The sequence below is a fragment of the Protomyctophum bolini genome (assembly GCF_963924005.1).
Source record: "Protomyctophum bolini genome assembly, chromosome: 2".
NCBI lineage: Eukaryota > Metazoa > Chordata > Actinopteri > Myctophiformes > Myctophidae > Protomyctophum > Protomyctophum bolini.
The window spans coordinates 14,730,068-14,753,614 of record NC_137863.1 but is presented as its reverse complement, the minus strand read 5'-3'; the positions used below and the strand labels follow the sequence as shown (position 1 = coordinate 14,753,614).

General features: G+C 41.6%; 1 protein-coding gene across 2 annotated transcripts; it reads right to left on the bottom strand.

The window, feature by feature from the left end:
- Positions 1–334: 334 nt before the first annotated feature.
- Positions 335–19,644, bottom strand: LOC308323268 (synaptotagmin-2-like). Of its 2 annotated transcripts, none has more exons than XM_080774987.1 (9): positions 19,557–19,644; positions 11,930–12,185; positions 11,627–11,784; positions 8,438–8,569; positions 7,043–7,210; positions 4,923–5,090; positions 4,348–4,465; positions 4,020–4,153; positions 335–3,811 (listed from the first exon to the last, which is right to left on the bottom strand). In XM_080774987.1, exons 2-9 carry the CDS (start codon positions 12,159–12,161, stop codon positions 3,590–3,592), a joined length of 1,332 nt encoding a protein of 443 aa, XP_080631113.1. In that variant the 5' UTR covers positions 12,162–12,185; positions 19,557–19,644; the 3' UTR covers positions 335–3,589. The 2 variants fall into 2 exon arrangements, with proteins under 2 accessions (XP_080631113.1, XP_080631114.1); XM_080774988.1 differs by having other exon boundaries at positions 8,438–8,560.
- Between the last annotated feature and the right edge of the window lie 3,903 nt (positions 19,645–23,547).

Genomic DNA, 23,547 nt, shown 5'->3' with positions numbered 1-23,547 from the left:
TCCATGTTGCTGGATAAGTGAAGGAATAAGGAGTTGAGGTGGAGAGGGGAGGGGTGGCTCTTTGGAAGTTCTGTATGATGGTCATGTTCACTTCAGTGGTCTATGACAAAAGCCTAATTTATACTTTGTAGTGTTGTTGACACATTACATTTCCAGTTGAGAATAATTTATTGTCTGAGTGATACAACCATACCACAAAGTATGAATTAGCCTTAAAGAGGAACCATTATTGAAGCAGTAAGTTGAGTAGTATTGCATTGAGAATGCTTTTTTCTGCACCGTTTGGTTCTGTCCCATTGCTCAAGACAGAAAGGAAGACCGGGATTTTGTTGCCTGCATTGCAGTAAGGTGACAAATGACCCACTCAGTGTCACATTGTCTCGTTCACAAAGGAAACAGTAATAATAATATAAACACAGGTTATATTGGTCCTATTGCAAATACACTTAGTCACATGGAAAGTGAACAGAATGTCATGGCAGCTCATTGTCAGAAAAATATATGCAATATATAGAATGACCTTGAAAAAAAGCCAAATAAAAGCTGCCTCATAGAAAAAAAACCTTACTCCGTGCTATACATTTGAAACCATACCTGATCTAAATAATACAAAGTATGTACAGGCTATTAGTATGTTTTCTACTGAGCCTGCAAGTTAGAGAGGTTATAATATATAGCATAGACTGACATAGCCTTTGAAGCATACTGTATATGACCTTCATATACAGTATGTTGCAAATGAACACTTTCAAAAGTAAAGTGAAAGATTAATTACAATAAAGTAACAAGTATTTCCTTCCATTACTAACTATAGTCTAACAGTGAACTGAATTTGACTTCCATCAAGTTAAATTCAGCTTGATTAAAGGGCTCGAAGAACTAAAGAAGAATGTCTCCATTTTAACCTTTTTTTTATTTGGATCTTTAAACAAATCCTACTGTGAACAGCAGACCTGGCATTTGTAAACAAATGTTGGTTTTGCTTACATTTAATATGTTCACTATGTGATAAATAAAGCTGGGGTAAAGTGGGGTTGGCCGGATTGCAATTATATAAGAGGGTACACAAAGTAGTAAGGGCTACAAGTCCATGCTTGGAGAAAATCAAAATGTAGCCTAGTGTAAATAACTTGAAACCCATTTGGCAGGAGTTGATGAAGGAAACACTTACGGTATACATAGATATAAAACCAAAGAGCTAATAAATACTCTCCTTTTTGTAATATACAGTATATATATTTGTACTGGTTTTCAACGACCAACACATTCCAACGCAAGTACAAACTGACTTGTAGCCCAGACATACTGTATACTGACAGACCTCAATAGACACATACAAATGTTGACAAACATGTTCAAACAAGCATGCAAACTAAGTGGAAAGATTAAAAAAAGCAACCCTGACATAATTCCAGGCTTGAAAACAGCCTGTGAAATCAAAATTAGATTATTTAGACATAGGTCTATATTAAAGTCTCATACTAGTCATTCAGTGAAAAATACATAAACATTGCAAGTCAGTGCATATTTGTTTTCCTCCATTTTATTATCAAAGTGACAGAGAACACAAACACAAATACACAATTTAATTATGGTTCCTCTTTAAAACATGCTGCTATTTACAGTTTTGTAGTTACATGCGCTATTAACAAATCTGACTGATGTACAAGGTTGAGAGAAGGAAGAGAGAAAGTGAGACGGAGCTCAGAGGCAAAGGTGCCAATCAGTATCCTACCGATCAGCCTATGTGCAAAACCATTTTCAACTCCAGTAACAAACCACAGCCTCTGCACATCAAACTAATACAATGTTTCTGGGTTGAAAGACTGCCATATTGCAGTACTTTGGGATCAGGTACAAACAGCATTATGGCCAATGAATGAATGGTAAGCGATCCAAACAACATGAAATACAGCAAAGCATGATACATGCTTGTATTTTTTTAAAGATATATTTTCTTAGTTTTTTGCAGCTCCATTTGTTTCAAGCAAATGGCATTGTAAATATACAGTGCGTCTGTATATATGCCTACTGTACACATTATGTGTGGTGGTCAACAAGATTTCATAGTATGTGTCAAGTCCAGATTATACAAACCCACCTGTTGCATTGATTTAATACACCCTTAGAAAGTGCAAGAACTATACATCTTAACATTTCAAATTATATGCAGTTCTCTATAAAAATCATCCCTTTCACAGAAATCCCCACATTGTTATTTCACCAGCAAATATCAGCTGATTAAAGTTGTAGTGTGTAACAACACAAGTTGATATGATATAATCAACTGTCACAATGAGCAGATCGGTTCAATGGATATCAAAATAAAAGTGCCAAAACATAACAAAATTAAAGTTGTAATGATTTTAAAACAACATCGGTAAGCCTTCCATCATCCTTACTTGTCTATGGATAAGTAAGGTTTTACATCCAAGTGGTCAAGCAAAGCTCAAGATAGATGTCATACTGTAGCACATTCATAGTGTCCCTGTTAGGATGAGGTTTACCCAGGTAAAATCTTTCCCTACTAAAGGCTAGTTCAGACCAAAGATTCTTTTAAGTTTTATGCCTGATTTATACTTTCTACAAGTTCACAATGGGTCGCATTTGCGACACTTTCTGAGCTTGTGGATTGTGTGACACCTGACACGGCAGTACAATGGAGCATTCATTAACACATTGCGTAGAGAAATCGCAGTGCTCTGAATTACCAATAAAACTACCGAACTCTGTGCGTACTGTATTTCACAATGTGTCAAATTAGGAAAGGCACCCTTATACACTGGTCTCAACGTGGGTCTATCAGAAGACATGGAGCAAATATAGACATGCCATCATGGCATCATGGACTGAGAAAATGATGACAAATAATTGACAATAAATAAAACAAACAAAACTGAGAGAACTATGTTTTCCCTGCCATATGCTATTATATGCATCTTCTCAAATGGGAATATACTGTAACAGAGTTGGTGAAATGAAGGCAATCTCCTGGACATCTTTAAAAACACTCTAAACTGGATTCCTGCATTAACTTCAATCTCAATTAAACCTTTTACATTAATATATTTAATACAGATTTTATGCAAGAAATAGCCCAATACTACAGCACTTTCTACTGAAAGTTCTAGCACACTTATTAGCAAGTTATAATATTGGGCATGGTGTATGGAGAGCAGTGGGACACTAAGTAAAGCATGCATAATGCTCTAAAAACTAAACAAAGCTTGATTTCCTGCATTGCTTCCATTTAGCCTGTCATCACATGTCAGCCACCTGAGAATCTGTTTCTAAAGGCAAGTTCAACTGAAACAAACACTCCAAAGTCTGCCTTCCACAAAGCAGTCACCCAGTCATTCAGTCTTGCTTACATTATTGTGTGAAATGTGGCGGTGCTTTAAAAAGTACTATTCATGTTTCTCTCTTTTTTTCCCTTCTTTTTTTCACGCATATTCTACAAGTTCTTTTTTTGCCGATCAGAGATCCGAGAGGTCACGACCCATAGCCAAGTGGTGGGTTTTCATGCAGTACATGTAAGGGATGGGAGTTTTGAGTTAGTTAGTCGGTTAGTTAGTTTTGGTGAAGTTAGTTACTTCTTGCCAGAAGCAGCCAGTTTTGCCAGCTCGCCATCGATATCCTCTTCGGGCTGTAATGGATGCCACTGAGCGATGGGGCGGCGCGGGTTGGACGTCATATCAGACCAGTGCTTCAGACCCAAGCCAGACGCCTTGCTGCCCATAAAGACTTTCCCGATGGCGTCATTCTTTCCGATCTTGTCGTAGTCAAACACCGTCACCGCCACCAAGATTTTCTGAGAGGAGCACAAAAGAGGAATTCAAACATTCTTCCCTTTTCAAAGCATTAGCGTATGATTTTCAAGGCCAATGTGTAGAGAAGGTAATAGAAAAGGTCTGGAACAAAGAAACCCAACATAAAAACATACAATTGAAATATGGAGATGCAAGGCTTCTGTCTGACAGTGACGATATGCCATGCCCATGTCAAAGGCTCTAATGTACCTGCATCTGGTCAAGAGGGATTTCAAAGCTGAAGGATTCATTGTAGTATGGATTCAGTGTGTTCTTCTTCACCGTGGTCTTCTTCTTCTTCAGACGCTTACCTCCCTGCAGGAGCTGGATCTTCACGTAAGGATCTGCAGTCAAAGTCAATTATCGTTCAGAGGTTTAATCCATTTAACAATGAGCTCAACTTTGTTCACAAATCAACTTACAGTATACACAAAATGCATCTCTGTCCTTGGTAAGGAACACAAATCGAAAGAAAGAAAGAAAGAAAGAAACAAACAAACAGGGGATTTGAAATACATAAGTATGGTATTTCTTGTACCAGATAATCCACAGGCGTCCATTTTCTTTAGGTTCTTGGCCTCCAGAATGCAGACAGTGAGTTTACCAGCAGTTGGCACATAACGAAGGGAGATGCAGATATCTCCAAGCTTCTCTGGCTAAAATATGGAGCAGTTGGATGCAGGTAGTCAGGGACAAACAAGTGAACAAATGTTCATTAGAAAATGGCAATACTAATAGTTAATTAAACTGCTTTGAGATATCAAAAATTATGTTTTTCTTTTAGAAACTCCATTCACGCTTTTTATAATTTACTGTGGAGACACATGCTGGAACTTTTTATAATTGAGCTTACTGTGGAGACATGCTGGAACTTTTTACTTTGAAATGTTTTGTAGTTTCTGAGTTATTTAACTTAAACACCCAATGCATTCTCAAAAATCACGTTTGACCATATCATACTGACAGGTAAATAACAGTATTTTATAAATACTACTTGAGTGCCAGTTCAAAAAATAACAAGTTTTTAAATGTATCAACAAATTGACCACAGGTGTCACATTGCGATGTGTTGTGAGCTTGTAGCTCTGTATATTTTTGTTATGTTAACAGCACCTCTTCTTGGTCTGCACTGTCCAGATCCTTCCATTCTTCGATGGGTTTTCCTAGGTCAATGCTGTTCATCGGGATCTTCACCTCTCCAATAATGTCGTGTTTGGAGAATCGGTCATAGTCAAAAACAGACATCACCAATACCTTCCCACCCAGTTCCTCATAGGGTACCTATGATGATGTGATAAAAACAGACATTAATAGTTCAGAATCACTTGAAAATGTTGTGGTTTTTTTAGCTGTGGAAAGAGGATATTTGATGCATTCTGCATTAAAAGATTACTTATGTCCTAGTCCTTCCATGAATGAGAAAGATAGCTCCATCTAGATATTGTGCTCTTGGTATATAGCCTTTCACTGGAAACACAAAAGAGACATGAAGTACAAAATAACTGAAATGAATGTGAAAAATGAAAAAGTCATGAAGGCTGTACAAAAGCCGTTACTCACTTGGGAGAGAACAGCGAAAAGGACTCATTCTGCTGGTACCAGTTGTCAGATAAACACTGCCTCCATTCTGACCTAAAGCTGCATCTGGAGTCTCAAAGGACCTCATTAGAGAGGATGGGCTAGTGGGTACTGGGTATACAGCAGCCAGAGAAAGCAGACAGGGTGTGGTGGTTCCATCATGTCCACACGCCAAGAGAGACAGGCAGGCAGTGGTTTTTCACAAAACCATCGGAGATACTAAATATTTACTTAACCACTTATTTATTTACCTGGGGTACCCCAGAGCTCTATACCTACAGTAGGTACCCTCCTTTTTCCCCTTGTAAAAAATAACTACTATTAACTACTATTTTCACTGAATGTTTGCTCCAGAATAGGGACGCATGGGTTCATGTGGTTCATGACATACAGTAGTGTGGATTTGGAGCAAAACAGGATATAGTAGTATTGGCCCCGATTTATGCTCATATTTTGAGTGTACCGATATTTCCCATTCCCATGTTAGGTGTGGAATAGTAGAATCATTATTTTTTCACTGTGACGCGAATCATTTGAATACTATTGATGACATCATCAAATGAACACATTTATTCTAGTAGGCCTATAGCCAACTCACCTCTAATAAGGAAGGATATACCATATGGTTGAAATAGCTACGTGTCCAGACACCAGAACAAATCCATTCACCAGGCAATCAGACAGACAGTGATATGATAGTAGCCTAATCCAAAAGACGGACTTCCCCTCATAAATCAATGCAGCCCTGATAAAAAGAATATCATATCTGTTTTACCTCTGCAAATTAAGGTGAGTGAGCAACTATTCAATAGATAGGGGCTTTTATAATATCCTTGCCAATAGCCTGGCTTGGTCTTGAGGTTGAACTTAAAGGAGCGTTCAGTGATTTGGAAAAAACCCACGGTCCGCCCCGGTAACAAGACTACAGTGGGGGGAACACGCGACAGGCCAACAGCAAGGCCCGCCCCCGCTCGATCATGATTGGCAGAAGGCCCTCTCTATCCTCATTGGACGAAGGCTGAGCCACCTAGCCAAAATCGAATCGAAACGAAAGGTTTTTTGACCCCCAGGGGTTAACTGGGGACAGGGAGGAACTCCTTATATGGTCAACACACTCTACAGTAGGGAGGATTATCACAACAAAACAGTGATATTTGAATTAAGTGAAATCAATGAATATACCTTTAAATAAATTAAATTAACTTAAGTGCGACTCGAGTCTACTTTAAAACGTTCAGTCAGTTCATCCATTGCGAGAGACTCGCTTGCCAAAATAAGCTGATCCACAAGTTCATACGGTGCCACGTTCAGCTTAGAGATCTGTGCATTTTGCAGGTTATGATATGACGTTTTTCAGCCGAGGTTAGATGGCGTGAAGTGGGCGTGCATGTTCTATTACACCAGGCGACACCCAGCGAACGACTTGCGAAATGCCGTGATAGGCACAGATGAAGGCAGGTGCGCCACCTTTGATGAATGGCACGTGAGATTGATCGTACTGAAAATACACCCTCCTTTAGCCACTTTATTTACACCTGGGCGTAAATTTGCTAAAAACACAATGGGTTTTTTGTATTGTGTCTACTCTCTGTACAGTACAATAAACTCATTTTCCTCCAAATTGCAGGTATACCGTACAAGTCAAAGGGACCTACCTTGAATACAAATGTCTCATTGAAAACAGGGTTCAGCGTTTTCTTGTGGACCTTGGTGTCAAACTTCTTCTTCTTGTCCGGGAGGATGTAGACCTTAACGTAAGGATCAGAGGCTCCGCCTGCATCCATGGAGATTAGGTCTGCCGCTTGAAGGATGCCGACTGTGAGCTATAGTAAAATAAATGGGGAGCAGGTCAGTGGAGAGACACGTTTATCAGAGACCAACCCAACATTTCTGGGTTCATTCACCTCACTCGTCCATCTCACTGCTGCCCAAGGAAATCCACACATTGGTTTATACAATATCATCTGACAACCTCACTCAATCACTTTTTATTTGACTGGAATAAGACCACAATCTGAACATAACTCTTCAGACTGTCGTGATTTGCCTTGTATCTTGTCATCTATTTTTGGATGGATGCTTTATACAGTAATATGCACTATGTTGGTTTGCTCACATAATATTGTTTAGAGAGACATGTTTGCTTGACCAAAATGCTAAGAATGTTATTTAGATGTTGTTTATAGCAAATGGACAGTTGCTAGCGTGATGTCTACCTCCTATTCTCGTTAATTTGTATCACTTGCGTAAATATTTTTAAATGATTTACCCTGCCGTTTCTTCAAGTGATCAGGCCAAATAGTAACATTACACTTTCTAAGTCACTGGATAAGAGTGTCTTGTACAGTAGATGAATGTTGCCTGCATATTGTTTGACTGGATTTGCTGTAATATCACCAGCATGTTTCTGAATGCTTCTGCTTTTCCCTTCAGGGGTCGCCACAGCGAATCATCTGCCTCCATCTCACCCTGGCCTCTGCCTCCTCTTCTCTCACACCATATTTCATTTCATATTTCACTACATCCATAAATCTTCTCTTTGGTCTTCCTCTAGGCCTCCTGCCTGGCAGTTCCAACCTCAACATCCTTCTACTGATATACTCACTATCCCTCCTATGTACGTGTCCAAACCAGTGGTGTCATGGTGTTTTTTTTTACTGGTACCACAGTGTTTTAATGACATCACATGCACGCGCGTGCACGTGCGCACCACAGCATGCACACAGAACAGCTGATATAGCCTAAGCCTATTGTTAAATAGTGTGTGAGTTTTAGACACAAACACAAAAGTAGACTTAAAATAGTCAGACAAACATGAATGAATCTGTTCTTTGATGGAGGAGGCATTCTTCTTGTGTGCAGGCAGTAGCCTGCTGGAGCCATAGCCTACTGCTGTAAGTGTGCATGCTTACCGTATAGGCTACGTGCACTCAGGTATAAACAGTTAAAGCTGGGGGGGGGGGGTGATGTTTGTGGGACAAAACACTACATTATAGCCGCCCCTCAAAAATGCTGAGAAAAAACAGAAATACAAGTAATGATTCACAGACCTTTGTGTTATCAAAGTCATACTCTATTGAATACTGCAGCTTTCCCAGTTTCTCTTCCTCTTTTACTTCTTCCTCCTTCTCCTCCTCTGTCAGTCCAGTCTCTCCTTCCTCGTCATCATCTTCCTGGTGTTTCTGTGGTGTGAAGATGACACAACATAGAGAGTGTCAAAGGAAAAGGGGACCAGGTGTCAGAAGATGGGAGTGCCCCATAACAGCATGCCACAGACACTGGGCCTCCAGGAGTTTATGTAGAGCGGCACCTGAGGCACCTGATGGCATACCATGTAATTCAGTCGGATTGAGCAGTTATAACTTTGCAAACGTCTATGGGCGATTCATTAATAATTGTGTTAGTACACCTCCCGTCTTCACTGTGTGTTTTTATTTCTTTTTTCCCATTTGGCAGCTCCTTCAACATGCTTGTGCCGTTCAGTGACAGAGTCAGCCAGAGACAGTGGAGGTATTGCATGCTAGTTCCACCCAGAGGGAGAAGAAATGTGATCCTTTTTCAATGAAATCTGATAACACCTTGTTTTTGTTTTGTTTTCTCATTTAATATTTTAAATTAATATTTTGTTAATACTAATATTGATCATATTAGGTGCAGATTGTTACAATCTTTGATTTCACAGAATGAACATGCGTAAATTTACTGAGAACCCTTAAGGAACTAGCTAACAACAGCCAATGCCAATAGAATGATAGGAAAATAAGACATACTTCTCAGGGCAAGACAGGGCTTTCAGATAGTGACCCGACCATGTATTTTATTTATTTGCAACTGGAGTTCAATTTGTGTTTTAATTCACCCACCAGGCATGTTTTTTGCAGTAAGATTATGTCCAGAACTATTTACTGCAAAAAGGGGCCTGTATACCTTGATATGCAACCATAAAACGCCACTCTCTACTCAGCTCACCATTATTACAGTAAATGGTTAATGATTAAAGGGCACAGAAAGCCTTTTTCTTAGTTTTTCTTTTTTAGTTTTTTTTTTTTTAAATTATTGCAGTCGCTATTTCCAAGGTAAAAGCCAGGTTTTGCTCACTGCTCCTGCTTTATCTAAGGCCAGCCTTGGGTATAACAGTTCTGGTGCAATAAAAAAAAACATTTCCTTTTTCTTTTCATGCAGCTTTATTAGTAGCGTTCCACTGTCTCCCAAACAACCAACCATGCCCTTTTTTCTTTTACCACATGCATAGATTAATCGTGTTAAACGTGTCTTGCATATCACGTCTAGATCCAATACTTTTAATATTGGTGTGAGTTTACATATACAGATACATTGTCTCAGGAACAATGTGTTAGATGGTTAGACTCTCCTCTCTGGGGTTTATGGAGCACATCATAGCTTTCCAATTGTTACATTCTCAAGCTGTCATAACCAAAATTATAAATAAAAAAATAATAATAAAAAAGATTGGGGGGAAAAAGGTAAAGGAAGCTACAACTTTCATTCCATGAAACCCTTCTCCGCCCAGTGGCAAGAGAGCTTCAGTGTGAGCTATCCACCTACCGTAGATTATAGGGTCCACCACAGTCAAGAAACACGAGGCACACACAAGACAGACACAAAAGCGGAAAAAGGAGGAGAGCAGAGAGAGGGAGAGGTTCAACTCACAAGACACGAGGACCAAACACGCTACAAAAAAAAGGCAGTCAGCATCACCACCACCAGTAACACCACTTATACCACCACCACAGGATGAGAAATGACACACTCATTTTCTGTGCTGAGGAATTACCCTGTCACGTGTCCAGCCAGGGACAGTTATTCACATTGCGGACACAATTAATTGGTTGTTTTAATTAACTGTCATTGGTGGAGGAAAATCTCCATGGGCATGCCAATGTATTAAATAAGGAATTAATCATTAGTTTTATCCCCTGTTTTTTTTTGTCTGTCTTCATTTCTAAAGTGTCTGTGGGTCTTGCACTTGCAGTATATCTGTTGCCCTAGAGGTTGCAGTATATCTAAGACATCATCACACCAGGGACAAGACTGGTCATTTTCCACATGCCCCTTACCCATTAAACCCTGCCACCTTATAACAGTGTGTGTCATTTTTCACCGCCTACCACAATGGAGTACGTCACACTTTAAATTTTAAATGACCACCAGAACAACATCAAGTAAATGAAGGGGAAGAGAGCTCTCCTTTGTGTCCTTCAAAGTCTGGCCTACAGAAAGAGCTGCTGGTGAAAGACCAAAGAATGTTAGCTAAACACATCTCAAAAAGAAGAACTCTGTAAATCATATCATTCAGAGGCATCCGGACGAGATAACATCTTGTCTGGACGAGATAACATCTTGTCCGGACGAGATAACATCTTGTCCGGACGAGATAACATCTTGTCTGGACGAGATAACATCTTGTCCGGACGAGATAACATCTTGTCCGGACGAGATAACATCTTGTCCGGACGAGATAACATCTTGTCCGGACGAGATAACATCTTGTCCGGACGAGATAACATCTTGTCCGGACGAGATAACATCTTGTCCGGACGAGATAACATCTTGTCCGGACGAGATAACATCTTGTCTGGACGAGATAACATCTTGTCCGGACGAGATAACATCTTGTCCGGACGAGATAACATCTTGTCTGGACGAGATAACATCTTGTCCGGACGAGATAACATCTTGTCCGGACGAGATAACATCTTGTCCAGACGAGATAACATCTTGTCTGGACGAGATAACATCTTGTCCGGACGAGATAACATCTTGTCCGGACGAGATAACATCTTGTCTGGACGAGATAACATCTTGTCCGGACGAGATAACATCTTGTCTGGACGAGATAACATCTTGTCCGGACGAGATAACATCTTGTCCGGACGAGATAACATCTTGTCTGGACGAGATAACATCTTGTCCGGACGAGATAACATCTTGTCTGGACGAGATAACATCTTGTCCGGACGAGATAACATCTTGTCCGGACGAGATAACATCTTGTCTGGACGAGATAACATCTTGTCCGGAGGAGATAACTTCTTGTCCGGACTTACCATGGCCACTTAGGGGCTCCGTACAAACAGGTTGTAGCGTAATAATACAATGGAAAACATTCTGGGAAAAGTTAGAAATCACTGTGTAACGCCAAAACATCTTGACTGTTACCCTGAGATTCACCCTTAGGTGCTGCGGGTGAGTGTGTATGAAACACAAGGCACTCATACCTCGCCCTGCATGTTCTTCATGTTGAAGCCGTCCTTTCCCTTCTTTCCTTTCTTGTTCTTCTTCTTCTTGCAGCAGCATTTCTTGATTATGCAGAAGCAGCAGGTGAGGATGAGCAAGGCTGCCACCACAGCTATGGCAATAAGAGCCCATGGAGGCACTAGAACATATAAACCACACAGAGAGAACTGAAGTCAAACAACCTACGCTGGCTACAGTATATCAAACATTTGATCAATGTCAGAAGAATGTAGCCTCTGTGAGTGTAAATGGATGGGAGGCAGGATTATCGTTACGCAACTTACGTGGAATTTTATCAATTTCATTCAAGAACTTTGCTTTGATCTCTTCAAACATGTCGTTCTTGCTGATCTCCGTGTTGTTGCCAGAGCCAGAGCCGGGAGCAGTGTCGGCCACTATGGTGGAGACGACTGCAGGGGCCATGGTAAGTCCGGGGGCCATTGTCACGGTGGTGGCCCCGGTGGGCTCTGCAGCCACCATGGCCTCTGGCTTCTTCTTGAACAAGTTAAACTTCATTGTGACAGACTAGGCACTCAGTCCCTGAAGCACACAAGGACAAAATGGGAGAGCGGGAGACATCAGGACTCAGGAGACATCGTTTTAGAATCAAAACGATTTTGGTGCCAAGTATCAGGTTCATTGCCTTTTAATTAATTGCTGCTTTAGTTTATTTATTATTTATTATTTATTTAACCAGGTTTAGTTTCAATGACATAAAATAATCTATTTTTCAAGAGAGAACTGGCCAAAAACATCAGCAAAGGTAGGCACATAAATATTAGTACAGACTAGGCCTCTAACATTATTACAAATCACACCCGTGTGAAGTGAGGGGCGCTAATATATTAAAGTCTAACTCATGTTGCTATGATTAGGTGATGTAAAACAAAACAAAACAAACATGGTCAAAACAAACATTAAATATTTTTTTATTTTTCATGGGATTTAAGGTTTGTGTTAGGGACGAAAAAAAAACATTAATTTCTCTTCATTGTCAATGGCGTTTTTAAAACAAACAATGAACTAAAAACAAACATTAAACCTGTATATAGAAGGGGCTAGCGCCCCTCAAAAATAAAAATCAGGACCAAAACATGTTTACATTGCAGATCTGCATATAATTGTCCTCTATGACTTAACCCTTAATTGCTTTAAAATAGTGAACTGAGATAAGCTCCTGCAATTCCATAGTTCTTTGGACAGTCAGCAGTATACCTATTCTTTTTTAAATTTAGACGATAATTGATGTTGTACTGCAGGGTAAAAAGTGCATATACTGTATATGAGGAGCTGTCTCAGTTTGTCCTTAAATGATGAAGTACAGTACAGTACCAGTGACTCACCCTGTGCAAAGTTAAGGTTAAAGGAGAATTCCAGGGTAGCAGTTTTCTTATAGTGGAATCTGACGATAATATCCATTAACCACTGGTAGAGGCAAACTGTGCCTCTACCGTGCACGGAGAGTCCATCTCTAAATCGCTTCAATATTTAGATCGCTCGTTAAAACCATTTTTTCCGTTAATATCTGACGTTCATTATGTCTGAAATGCGTTCACAGAGTTTTGTCCCAAATGGGCTTCCATCTACGGCGACCGACTCCCTGCTCAGAGCTACATTGTGCTAGAGAAGGATATATACAGTATAGTATATATACAGTATATACACCTCTACCAGTGGTTAATGGATATATTATCGTCAGATTACGGTAAGAAAACGGCTACCCCGGGAATTCTCCTTTAAGTTAAGCCTACTCTCCCATTATATACTATATAGAGGGTACGGTACAATGATTATGTTTGTTTGAGATTTGCATGTACAGGATATTGCCATGATCTAGCAGTAGGAAGTAGCTTGCTTCCGCCTAGCTGCATTAATAACTTTGGGGAGGGCCCGTCTAGAGTTTGAATGGACAGGTATCAGTCAAAAGGGAGACATCGAAGAGGAAGGACGGGTGGGGAAGGATGAAAGGATTATGGAATGTCAGAACAGGACAGCTCCATATATGGAGATCTAAGGGTTTGAGCTTTGAAGTCAGATGTAGAGTTGCTGGCCGGTTCCATATACTGTATGCAGATCTAGGTGATGATCCAGTTTTCTCCATGTATGGCTGGAGTGTCACGAGGCATGACGGACTGACAGCCATATATGGTGGCGTGATGTGTCACGAGGCGTGACGGACTGACAGCCATATATGGTGGCGTGACGTGTCACGAGGCGTGACGGACTGACGGCCATATATGGTGGCGTGACGGACGAACTGATGGATTGACAGACTGACAGGTTTTTCAGGTTTTCATAGTAATCTGCGACCTACAGTCCCAAAAAAACTATCCACGGACAGAGCCCCATGGCACCACTTTCTGGTCAGTTAACACAGCAGATGACTTTCGAACAGGCCCAATTAGACCCAAGGCTGATTGTAAAAATGCCAGTTTTCTGAAACACGTATGTTGCTACAGTATATATTATAGCTAAAATCTAGAATAAGACAGATGCTTTCCAGGACATTTTAAGTGTCTGAAAGCATTTGAAAGGTCAGTAAAAGGGGGACACAGAGTTGTTGAGAAACTATTCACTAAGGATGTCATTTAGAAAATGTAATGATTTTGTGCAGGACGGGACCACAAGCCAGTACAGTACAAAGGCACAATGAACACACTTAAATAGCGGCAGGCAAACGTTACAGATAGTATGTGCACAGTACAATGATCATACACACAAAGTGTATGAGTATTGGAGTTATGTGAATGCACACCATGTTTTCTCACAATCAAAAGTATGTTATGCCTTTTGAGACGAGATGTTTTTATGGCTCTGTCTCTGTCCGACATCACCTAGGATACAAGTAATGAACTCCACCAGGACAGAACAGCCAGGTGTGATGATTATGTTTTCACGCCTTACAATATGTCCCTGTGTATGTCTAGATGTCTATATTAATTGACCTCCTCATGGTGGCTCTATAACAGGCTGCTTCATGTTTTGGCTGATTACTCTGATTAGACTACAATTCTGCCAATTGAAGGAGACCTCAATAGTTTCTGTGGGCTTAATCTTAATAGTGGCATAGTGACAGCATAATGTTCATGTTTGTCCTGCCAAATGAGAGCGACACAGCAAAATCCAGACTGTTAATTGAACCATGGAGTCTGTACACATTCACCCGATTATGTGCAAGTGCAGACAGATACAGAGATCTCCATTATATGGGCACAAAAGGGACACAGACAGATGGTTAAAACGGGTGCTATGACAACAGGTATTCCATAATAGGTTCCCAACTTGCATTGTTCCCAAGTAGGCTGGTGGCCAACGGCCACAAGTCTAGACAGTATAAAAAGAAGAAAAGAATATACCGGTAAGTCACATTCTACTGAAACATTCTACGAGAAAATATGCCAAAAACTACATATCATAACAAAACTAAAGTCTAATAGATATGGAGACTTCCAGTCAGTCTGACTGACCACAAACCAAAGTATGATGAAATAACTCTGCAGGATGGATGCCTATGTCTTCCATGCCTCCCATTCTCTCGAAATCCAATACACCGCAAACAGCTGACAAAATCAATTTGACTCTCAGGCCTGCAAGTGAGCATCACATTATCCTGTCCGTTATTTGCATCACCATGAGTGACAACAGCATTTACAGCTGATGGAGGTGGTTGATGTTGATGCTGTAGTCTAAAGGAAAGATTGTAAAATTATCCACACCATTCACTACAACACGCAGCAGAGAAATTTGACAGCCGTCAGCCATCAACGGAATTCTATTCACAATAAATCACTCAAATCTCAATGCAGAATATACGAAACATAAGGGGAATACATGTACAGTATAGTCATTTACAAGATCATGTGCGTGTGTGAGCGTACGTGTGTGTGTGTGTGTGTGTGTGTGTGTGTGTGTGTGTGTGTGTGTGTGTGTGTGTGTGTGTGTGTGTGTGTCAACTACTATCGTCAATGTATGGTACTGTAGTTGACAGTTGTACAGCCAACCTGACGGCCCCTCCCGTGAACAGGCACCATGAGAACAAGTACAGAGAGTGCTTCAACCCCAAGCAGCAGTGCAAGACTATAAGAACTTTGTTTCCCCTGGTGATACAGCCTAGGACTGCTTGTTGAAGGGTTTAGAATCTAAACCCTTCAACAAGCAGTCTTAGGCTCTATCACTGCCACATCTAGCCTAGTACCTTTGGGCATCCCTAGTTATCTAAACTTTAGATAACTAGGGATTCCCAATGAGGACATATCCATGAGTTTGTGAATGTAACCTTTACTGCAACTCAAATATTTGTGTCCATGCTTTATCTGTGTGTGGACATTTATAACAAATTGTCACTTCTACTGCAATCTTTTTCAATGAATGTGTGTGGTATAGGCTAGATGTGGCAGTTGTGTTATAGGCAAGTCCACCTAAAGCAAGACCAATCAAGACCGAGTGTGGGAGGGGTTGAGTCAGAGTCGAGACCGACGGGGGGCATGACCCAGTCGATACCAAGACCACATTTATTTTTCTTATCTAATAGGCACAGAAAACAATCTTGATCTGAAACACTGCAAATATATTTGACTGACTTTGGAAAAGCGCAAAATTATTGCCTACTACAGGCTGGCCAGTTCTAGGTTATACGCTCCGTTACAAGACAGGTATATAAGCGTCAGACAGCTCTCTTATAATGTTAAAGCGACTACAACATGCATTTACAAACGTTTTAATTTGTAATACTGTTGTCAACCTCAGGCATTACACAGGCCTTTTGTCTAGTATTTAAATAATGTATTCCTGGTCTCTATGCTGCTTTCCCCTGATGGAGGGGAAAGGAACTGGTTGGAATAACGTGTTCCTTCCATGCGCTACTTCCTACCGGGGAAACTCCCCCCTGTCGGGTGATAAGAAGCAGCCTGCTCACTCCTCATGCATTGAAGGAAACATGAGCTCAGTTCGGGGCTCTCCCCTGCAGGTTGGCAGAGGGAGAGTATAGAGCGCCGCAGTCCCTCCCCCTTTCAGAAAAACGAGTGGCCCAGGAAATGAAAACCCAATGCATTCTCCCATCGGCACTTCTTATTTAATTTATTTAAAGACGGTTACGCCGCGGACAAAGCCAACTCGGATCGTGACAAATCATGACAATGAACACAATGTTTTGGGCCGATCAAATCATTAGAAAGAAGAAAAGAAAGTCAGGAGACAACACTATTTGTTTTGTTTTTCGTCTTATAAATTATTTGATCGGCCCAAAACATTGTGTTCATTGTCATGATTTGTCACGATCCGAGTTGGCTTTGTCCGCGGCGTAACCGTCTTTAAATAAATTAAATACGAAGTGCCGATGGGAGAATGCATTGGGTTTTCATTTCCTGGGCCACTCGTTTTTCTGAAAGGGGGAGGGACTGCGGTACTCTATAGTGCCCAGAATTACAGTTTAAGAAATTGGCACAGTAGAAATGGGTTACAAAAATTGTGGGATAAAAGTCCAGTTATTGGAGTGGAAATAAGTTAGGGACACATTTGACCAGGACATTTGACACGGAGAGTGCCTTTAGCTATCTCCAACTCACACACCCACTCAGTATAGCTAAGAATAATTGACAATATGTTCCCCCATGGCCACTGTCTATCTGTTGCCTTCAGTGTTGTAATACGGCATCAGCTGCCTGACTCAGATGACACATATAGCTGCATAAGCATATTGATAACCATGTCTACTACTGTATCAGAGGGACTGACTGTACGCACAATATGATACGAGATGCAAGCGTGGTCCTGCTCATTCTGTTCTTATCATGGTTTCCATAATCTACTAAGGATGTCATAGATCTACAGTATATATTACTCTGTGTGATGTGTAATAAACTTCAGAATGCATGGTAACCTATCACTGATGTGTTCACCCACCACCCAAAAGGGATTATATGTAGACTTCTAGATGCCTTAGAGATGGTCGGTGGGTCGCCCTTTTAATCATTACAATAAGGAGCAAGAAATCTAAAGACAAGACGTCAGTGGCGTAATCATGTTTGCAGAAGTGGCTGCATAGATCCATTTCTCACACAATCAATGACAGACCAGGCAGTGAGCGCAATGGATTTCCCAGGACCAACAGAGGTATGTTACTGTACATCCAATCTCCCCTTTTCCTTGATTTGATATGACCTCAAATAAATTATTTTAGGTCAACCACATGAACCCTATAGCGTCCCAATTATGGGCATGTCATAATATGTGAACATTGTGCAAACATAGCAGATCTAAGCTCACAACATGTGACATTGTATTATGAGCTTGTCGACTTTTCAGCTTTATCAGTGTCCCCTGTTGGTGTACAGGGGAAAAGGAGGGGACCAGGTTAGACCACTGGGGATATATGGTTTAAGTGGTTAACATGCATGCACTTATTGAAAAAAAGTGACGAGGAGGTATCAAGACAAGACAAATATAGTCTGTATCATGTGTATATGTGCGTGCGTGAGTGAGCGAGTGCATGTGTGCATTTCTCCATAGCTCACAAGTCCTGTAAGCTTTGAGGATTTTCATCTCCTGCTAAAACCCCAGACAGAGAGAGAGAGAAACAATCTGTCTCACTATAGCCGACCATCATATCATTTCTTGTCACCATCTAAACGAGCAAAGACGACAAGTGAGTGCTGGATTTTGCAGCTGACTAACACAAACATCTGGTGTATTGGTGTGCCATGTCTGACATATTCTGTATGTTGTGAAACTCTGATTTTTAGGGCCATGTTATGGATCGATATGTCTATGTAGAGCACATACAAGTTTAGCATGCACGCTATATGCTAATGCTACTGTATGTCTTGTTCTAGAAACAATGATGATGGAACCTCATTCTCAGTGGCTCATAGGCCACAAATGGCTATTCTTTGCATTCTCAACATGTCTATAAAATGTCCAAATTGTCTCAAATCCTGGTCTAGTCTGTGTTACAAACAGAACTCTGTGTTGCACACAGATACATGCATGCAGCAGGCCAAGCGATCCATTGTTGCTAAGCAATTCTCGTAGTGTCAGCGTGCTGTCCAGAGTCACTCTCCACCTGCCTTGAACCAGAATGGCCAACCAATCAAATAACCAATTGGTCCAGGTCTGGACGCAAATCACGACTGAGGTTGGCATGGACACAAGGTGTCTGCTCTCTAGCTGTGTTCCAGACTGAGATGAAAGTTTATCTGTAACATGGCTCTCCTTTGCACATACCCACACACACCCACATACCCTTTTGGCCACATACCCAAAGAAATAATATGATAGTAAAAAGTATTGTCATCTACTTTCCTGAAGAAAACAGGCACAGGCACCAGTGAGGAAACACACCTGAAATTCTAATAAAACCAGATTTCTGTTGGAGAAGAACAGCAATATAAATTCCTAACCCTCAGTTACAACATTCCTTCCCTCCCATTGATCCACTTTCACAATGACCCAACAGCGAAACTTCTATAACTTTCAAATGCAAAGCCATTTCAAATGAGAAAGGATGGGTCCTTTCTCATTTAAAGAAGAGTCGATAAAGAACAGGAGAGATAAAGCGACCACATCTACTGTATGTGCATCCCCGTACGTGTTTGGCGGTTTGCCCCCTGCTCCATTGGCACTCAGCTCTTATCAGCCTTTAGATTTCAGCACCGACTGGCCAGCACCAATCAGCCGCAAACACTGTATATTAATGCTCCATAACGTCCAAGCCACGCTGACATACAGTACAAGGATCTCCAAAGCATCTCCAGACACAGAGGGCTAAGAATAGTTCACTTTAAACAATCAAAAGAAATAAGAATTTTTATTAAAGTTAATTTCAGATAGACCGGCGTCTATTTTCGAATGCATTTCTTAATGTTGTATCATTAAATCCCATTTAGGCATAAAGCGAGACAAAACAAATCTTACCCTTCAAATGTAATTTCCCCCCTTGCAGCCGAGCCCATTCAATATGAAGAACTGGTAGGGGCTATTGAGCTAACATACTCTGATCTCCACCATAAGCAGAGACTGCAGTCTCTCCTCTCACTGCTCTCCACTGCAGCACTAGTCCCCCCCCCTCCTGTCTCTCCTGCACACTATCCTCCCACCCGCCTCCTCTCCCCCAATGCACACACGCACAAGCATGCTTGCACGCACAAGCATGCTTGCGCGCACAAGCACAAGCATGCGCGCACAAGCATGCACACACACACACACACACACACACACACACACACACACACACACACACACACACACACACACACACACACACACACACACACACACACACACACACACACACACACACACACACACACACACACACACACACACACACACACACACACACACACACACACACACACACACACACACACACACACACACACACACACCTCCGTCTCTCCACTCGAAATGCACATGCAAACAGTCATTCTCTCTCTACATAATTTCTCTCTCCCTCTCTCCCCAACCTCATTTAAGATGCTGCTCACACAACCAAATGCAGCATGCCACTCTTTAGGTCTGGCAATCAGAGAGCCTACCGTAAGAGATCGATACTCAAGCATTGCTTTGGGTGCTTGCTTGGTGAGAGAGGCTGAGTAAAGCTCCTGTGTGCGCAGAAGGAAAGCAGTGAACAACAGTGATGCAGGGGCGGCTGCAGGTGCTTACTGAGATGCAAGACAGGGAGGTGAACTGCAAGACTCTTTAAGCCGAGCTGACTTTACAAAGTCAACTCCAAGCCATACACCACTGCGCTCAATGCAGTGAACGTGTTCTCGCCCCATTTCATAGGATGAATTTACATAATGTCGTGCAAGCCGGCATCTCAGAGTAATCTAGTAAGAGAGTGGCGACACTAGCGTTCACTCCCATTATAACAATGGAATGCGGAAGTGCTCATTCTATCTCAATGGGATAGTTCCAATGTTTGGAACTATAGCCCATAGCACCCCGCTTTGCGGCGAGATCAAAGCGTGTCGCCACTCTCTGACTAGATTACTCTGCGGCATCTGATCCAATGCCTGCAGTGTCACTACTATCATGAAAATAATTGATTTAGGGTATCTCGCTCATCCACCGGGAATCTGGTCAATCATGACCAGACAGACACAGTGGACCGCAGACAGGATCTAGTACTACTCTTAAATGAAAAACAAAAGAAGAAGACCATTATTGTGTTATTAAGCCGATATTAGGTTGGTGCCTTGCATGGTCATCGGTGTATGAATGTGTTTGTGAATGCAATGCACAATCTATGTAAAGCACCTTGGATAAAAGGTGCTATATAAATGCACCATTTATCATTTATATTCCTTACTGTAGGCCTACGTCAGCATGTGATTTACACTTAGATGAGGAGCTTTGCCACCTCGAGTTAGAACATAATTATGATAAAATGGTAATTGTAGCCTACTGTAGTCATATTCAAAATCCATCAAAGTAAAACATCTTTCAAATGGTTACCTTACTCTACTTTTGGGTGCTTCTTGAGGACACACGACATACTGCAGTGACTGCAACTGTTTCATGGAACACTACTTTATTAGCATCAGTGACATTGTAATGGTGCTTCAAAATGTTTGTTTTTCATTATGTATTGTATTTTATATGCCGCCTGTGATAAGGGTGTCCTTGAAAAAAGAGAGCTTACTCTCAATGGGCTTCCCTGAATAAATGAAGCGAAATGAAAAAGAACAACCACATATTCTGTCCTACTGTGACACAGCATCCAAACGCCTTTCCCTGCTTTTCTCAACCCCAGTCTCCTTGGGGGAATACCTCCATGTGTTCTCAACCCCAGTCTCCTCGGGGGAATACCTCCATGTGTTCCTGTTGAGCCAGCAGCTGTTTTAGAAAGCCATAGTGCGATGGCTGCTGTCATTTGGTATGCCATGACTGCCAATTTACAATTTAGGCATTTAGCAGACTCTGTTAATCCAGAGCGATTTACATTAAGCAAGGACAAAAAGCATGGGAATACATCACATATATAAAAAGCATGTATCATGAAACATGCGTAAACTAAGAACGTAAGAGTGGAATATCTATATAATGAAACTATACATATAAACTATACTATGCTATGCATATGTACTATGAAGTGCTATGACTACATACAATGCAATTATAGTGCTGTCTACATAAAATGCTATAAGTCTGTATCAAATGCTATCTAAGGGGTAGGGTAAGTGCTATGGGCCATGATGGAGTAGAGCTGTAGAGCACTGAGTCGGTAACGATGGAAGTTGGAGATCCATGCCCCACCCGGCTATGGAGTACCCGTTGTACCCGTGTCAGAGTACCCGTTTGTGTCCCTTTTATGCCCAATGGAGATTTCTGTATCCGTCTCTCTGTGTCCCTTTATTCCTATATATGGAGTTCTGTGTCAGGCATGCCCAAATATGTGAGCGTTGTGATGTCAGAACAGGCTAGCTCCATATATGGAGCCTGGGCAGGGGCCCTGTCCAGAGCCCAGGCAGAGGCCTTTTGTGGCAGTTCTGGACAACTGTGGGTCCGACCGACTCGACACTGGGCACTGCACTCCCTGTGGGGGTGTGGAACACGTGTGTCATGAACGGCATGCCTTGGCTTGACCAGATTCGCCTATTGGACTTCCATCATACCAAGTGGCAACTAATTCCAAAAGTCCCGCAAATCATTTTAATATTATGTATTGATGACATGAACACATTCATACTAGTAGTAACTAATTTACCTCTGACGAGGAAGGATATGTATACCGTATGGTATAATTGAAATAGCTACGTCCACAGGCATTCAGACAGACGACAGTGATATGATACTAATCCAAAAGATGGACCGACTGAATGAAAAGACACACACACAACACCCACAACAACTGGCAAAGAACTTGAACTTGAACCATGACAAAAAACAGCAGTAATCCTGGTCTCTAAACTGCCTCCCCCTGGCGCCTGATGGAGGGGAAAGGAACTGGTTGGAATAACGTGTTCCTTCCACTCGCTACGTCCAACCAGGGAAACTCCCCCCTGTCAGGTGTAAAGGAGCAACTTGGACACTCAGGCATGAAGGAAGCAAGCGTTAAAGTCGGTTGCCCTCCCCATGTCCCCTAGGCTGGCAGAGGGTGTGTAGAGCCCAGGATCGTGGGATAAACATTATTAAAAAAAGAAAGGGCCTTTATAATAGAATTGCCAAGTATAGCCTTGGTCTTGCGGTTGAACTTAAACAACAACAAAAAACTAGTTCCACTATAAGTGAGAGTATAACATTGAGTCAGTTGACATTGCGAGAGACTCGCTTGCTAAAATAAGCTGATCTACAAGTCCATGCGGTGAGGTGCATCACGGAGCACCACGTTCAGCGTTGTAAGCTTGGAGAGATCATTTAGCAGGTTGTGATACTGATATAAGGTTTTTCACCCGAGGTCAGATATTTCCTGTTGCCTTAGATGGCGTGAAATGGGCGTGGATGTTCTATTACGCAAGGTGTCACTGGGCGAAACACTTGGGAAAGAGGCGAAATGAGCTGCAGCCACGATACGCAAGGTACACCACGTTTGAATGACACGTGAGACAAAAAAGTATTTTTTATAAATACAGAAGTGAAGAGCACTAATGTGGCGCGATACAAGCTTGTAGGTCTGCTATTTTTGAAAAATCGAAGAACGACTGACATTTTTTTTAATCTGATCTCAGGTCAGAATGGGTTAATCAGACCAGTGTGTGTCCCGTGGAAACCTCGTATGAATCTGATCTCAGGTCAGAATGGCTCTTGTTTCTTCCTCGAAGAGGGCGGTCACGTTCCTTATTCTTTTCTGATGCAAGAAAGCTGAGGGCAGCGCCGAAATATGGCTGCAGCTGTGTAGCTCTGATTGTTGTCTTATCCCCGTAACTGCAATGAGTACCTGCACAACCAGAATTTCACCCAT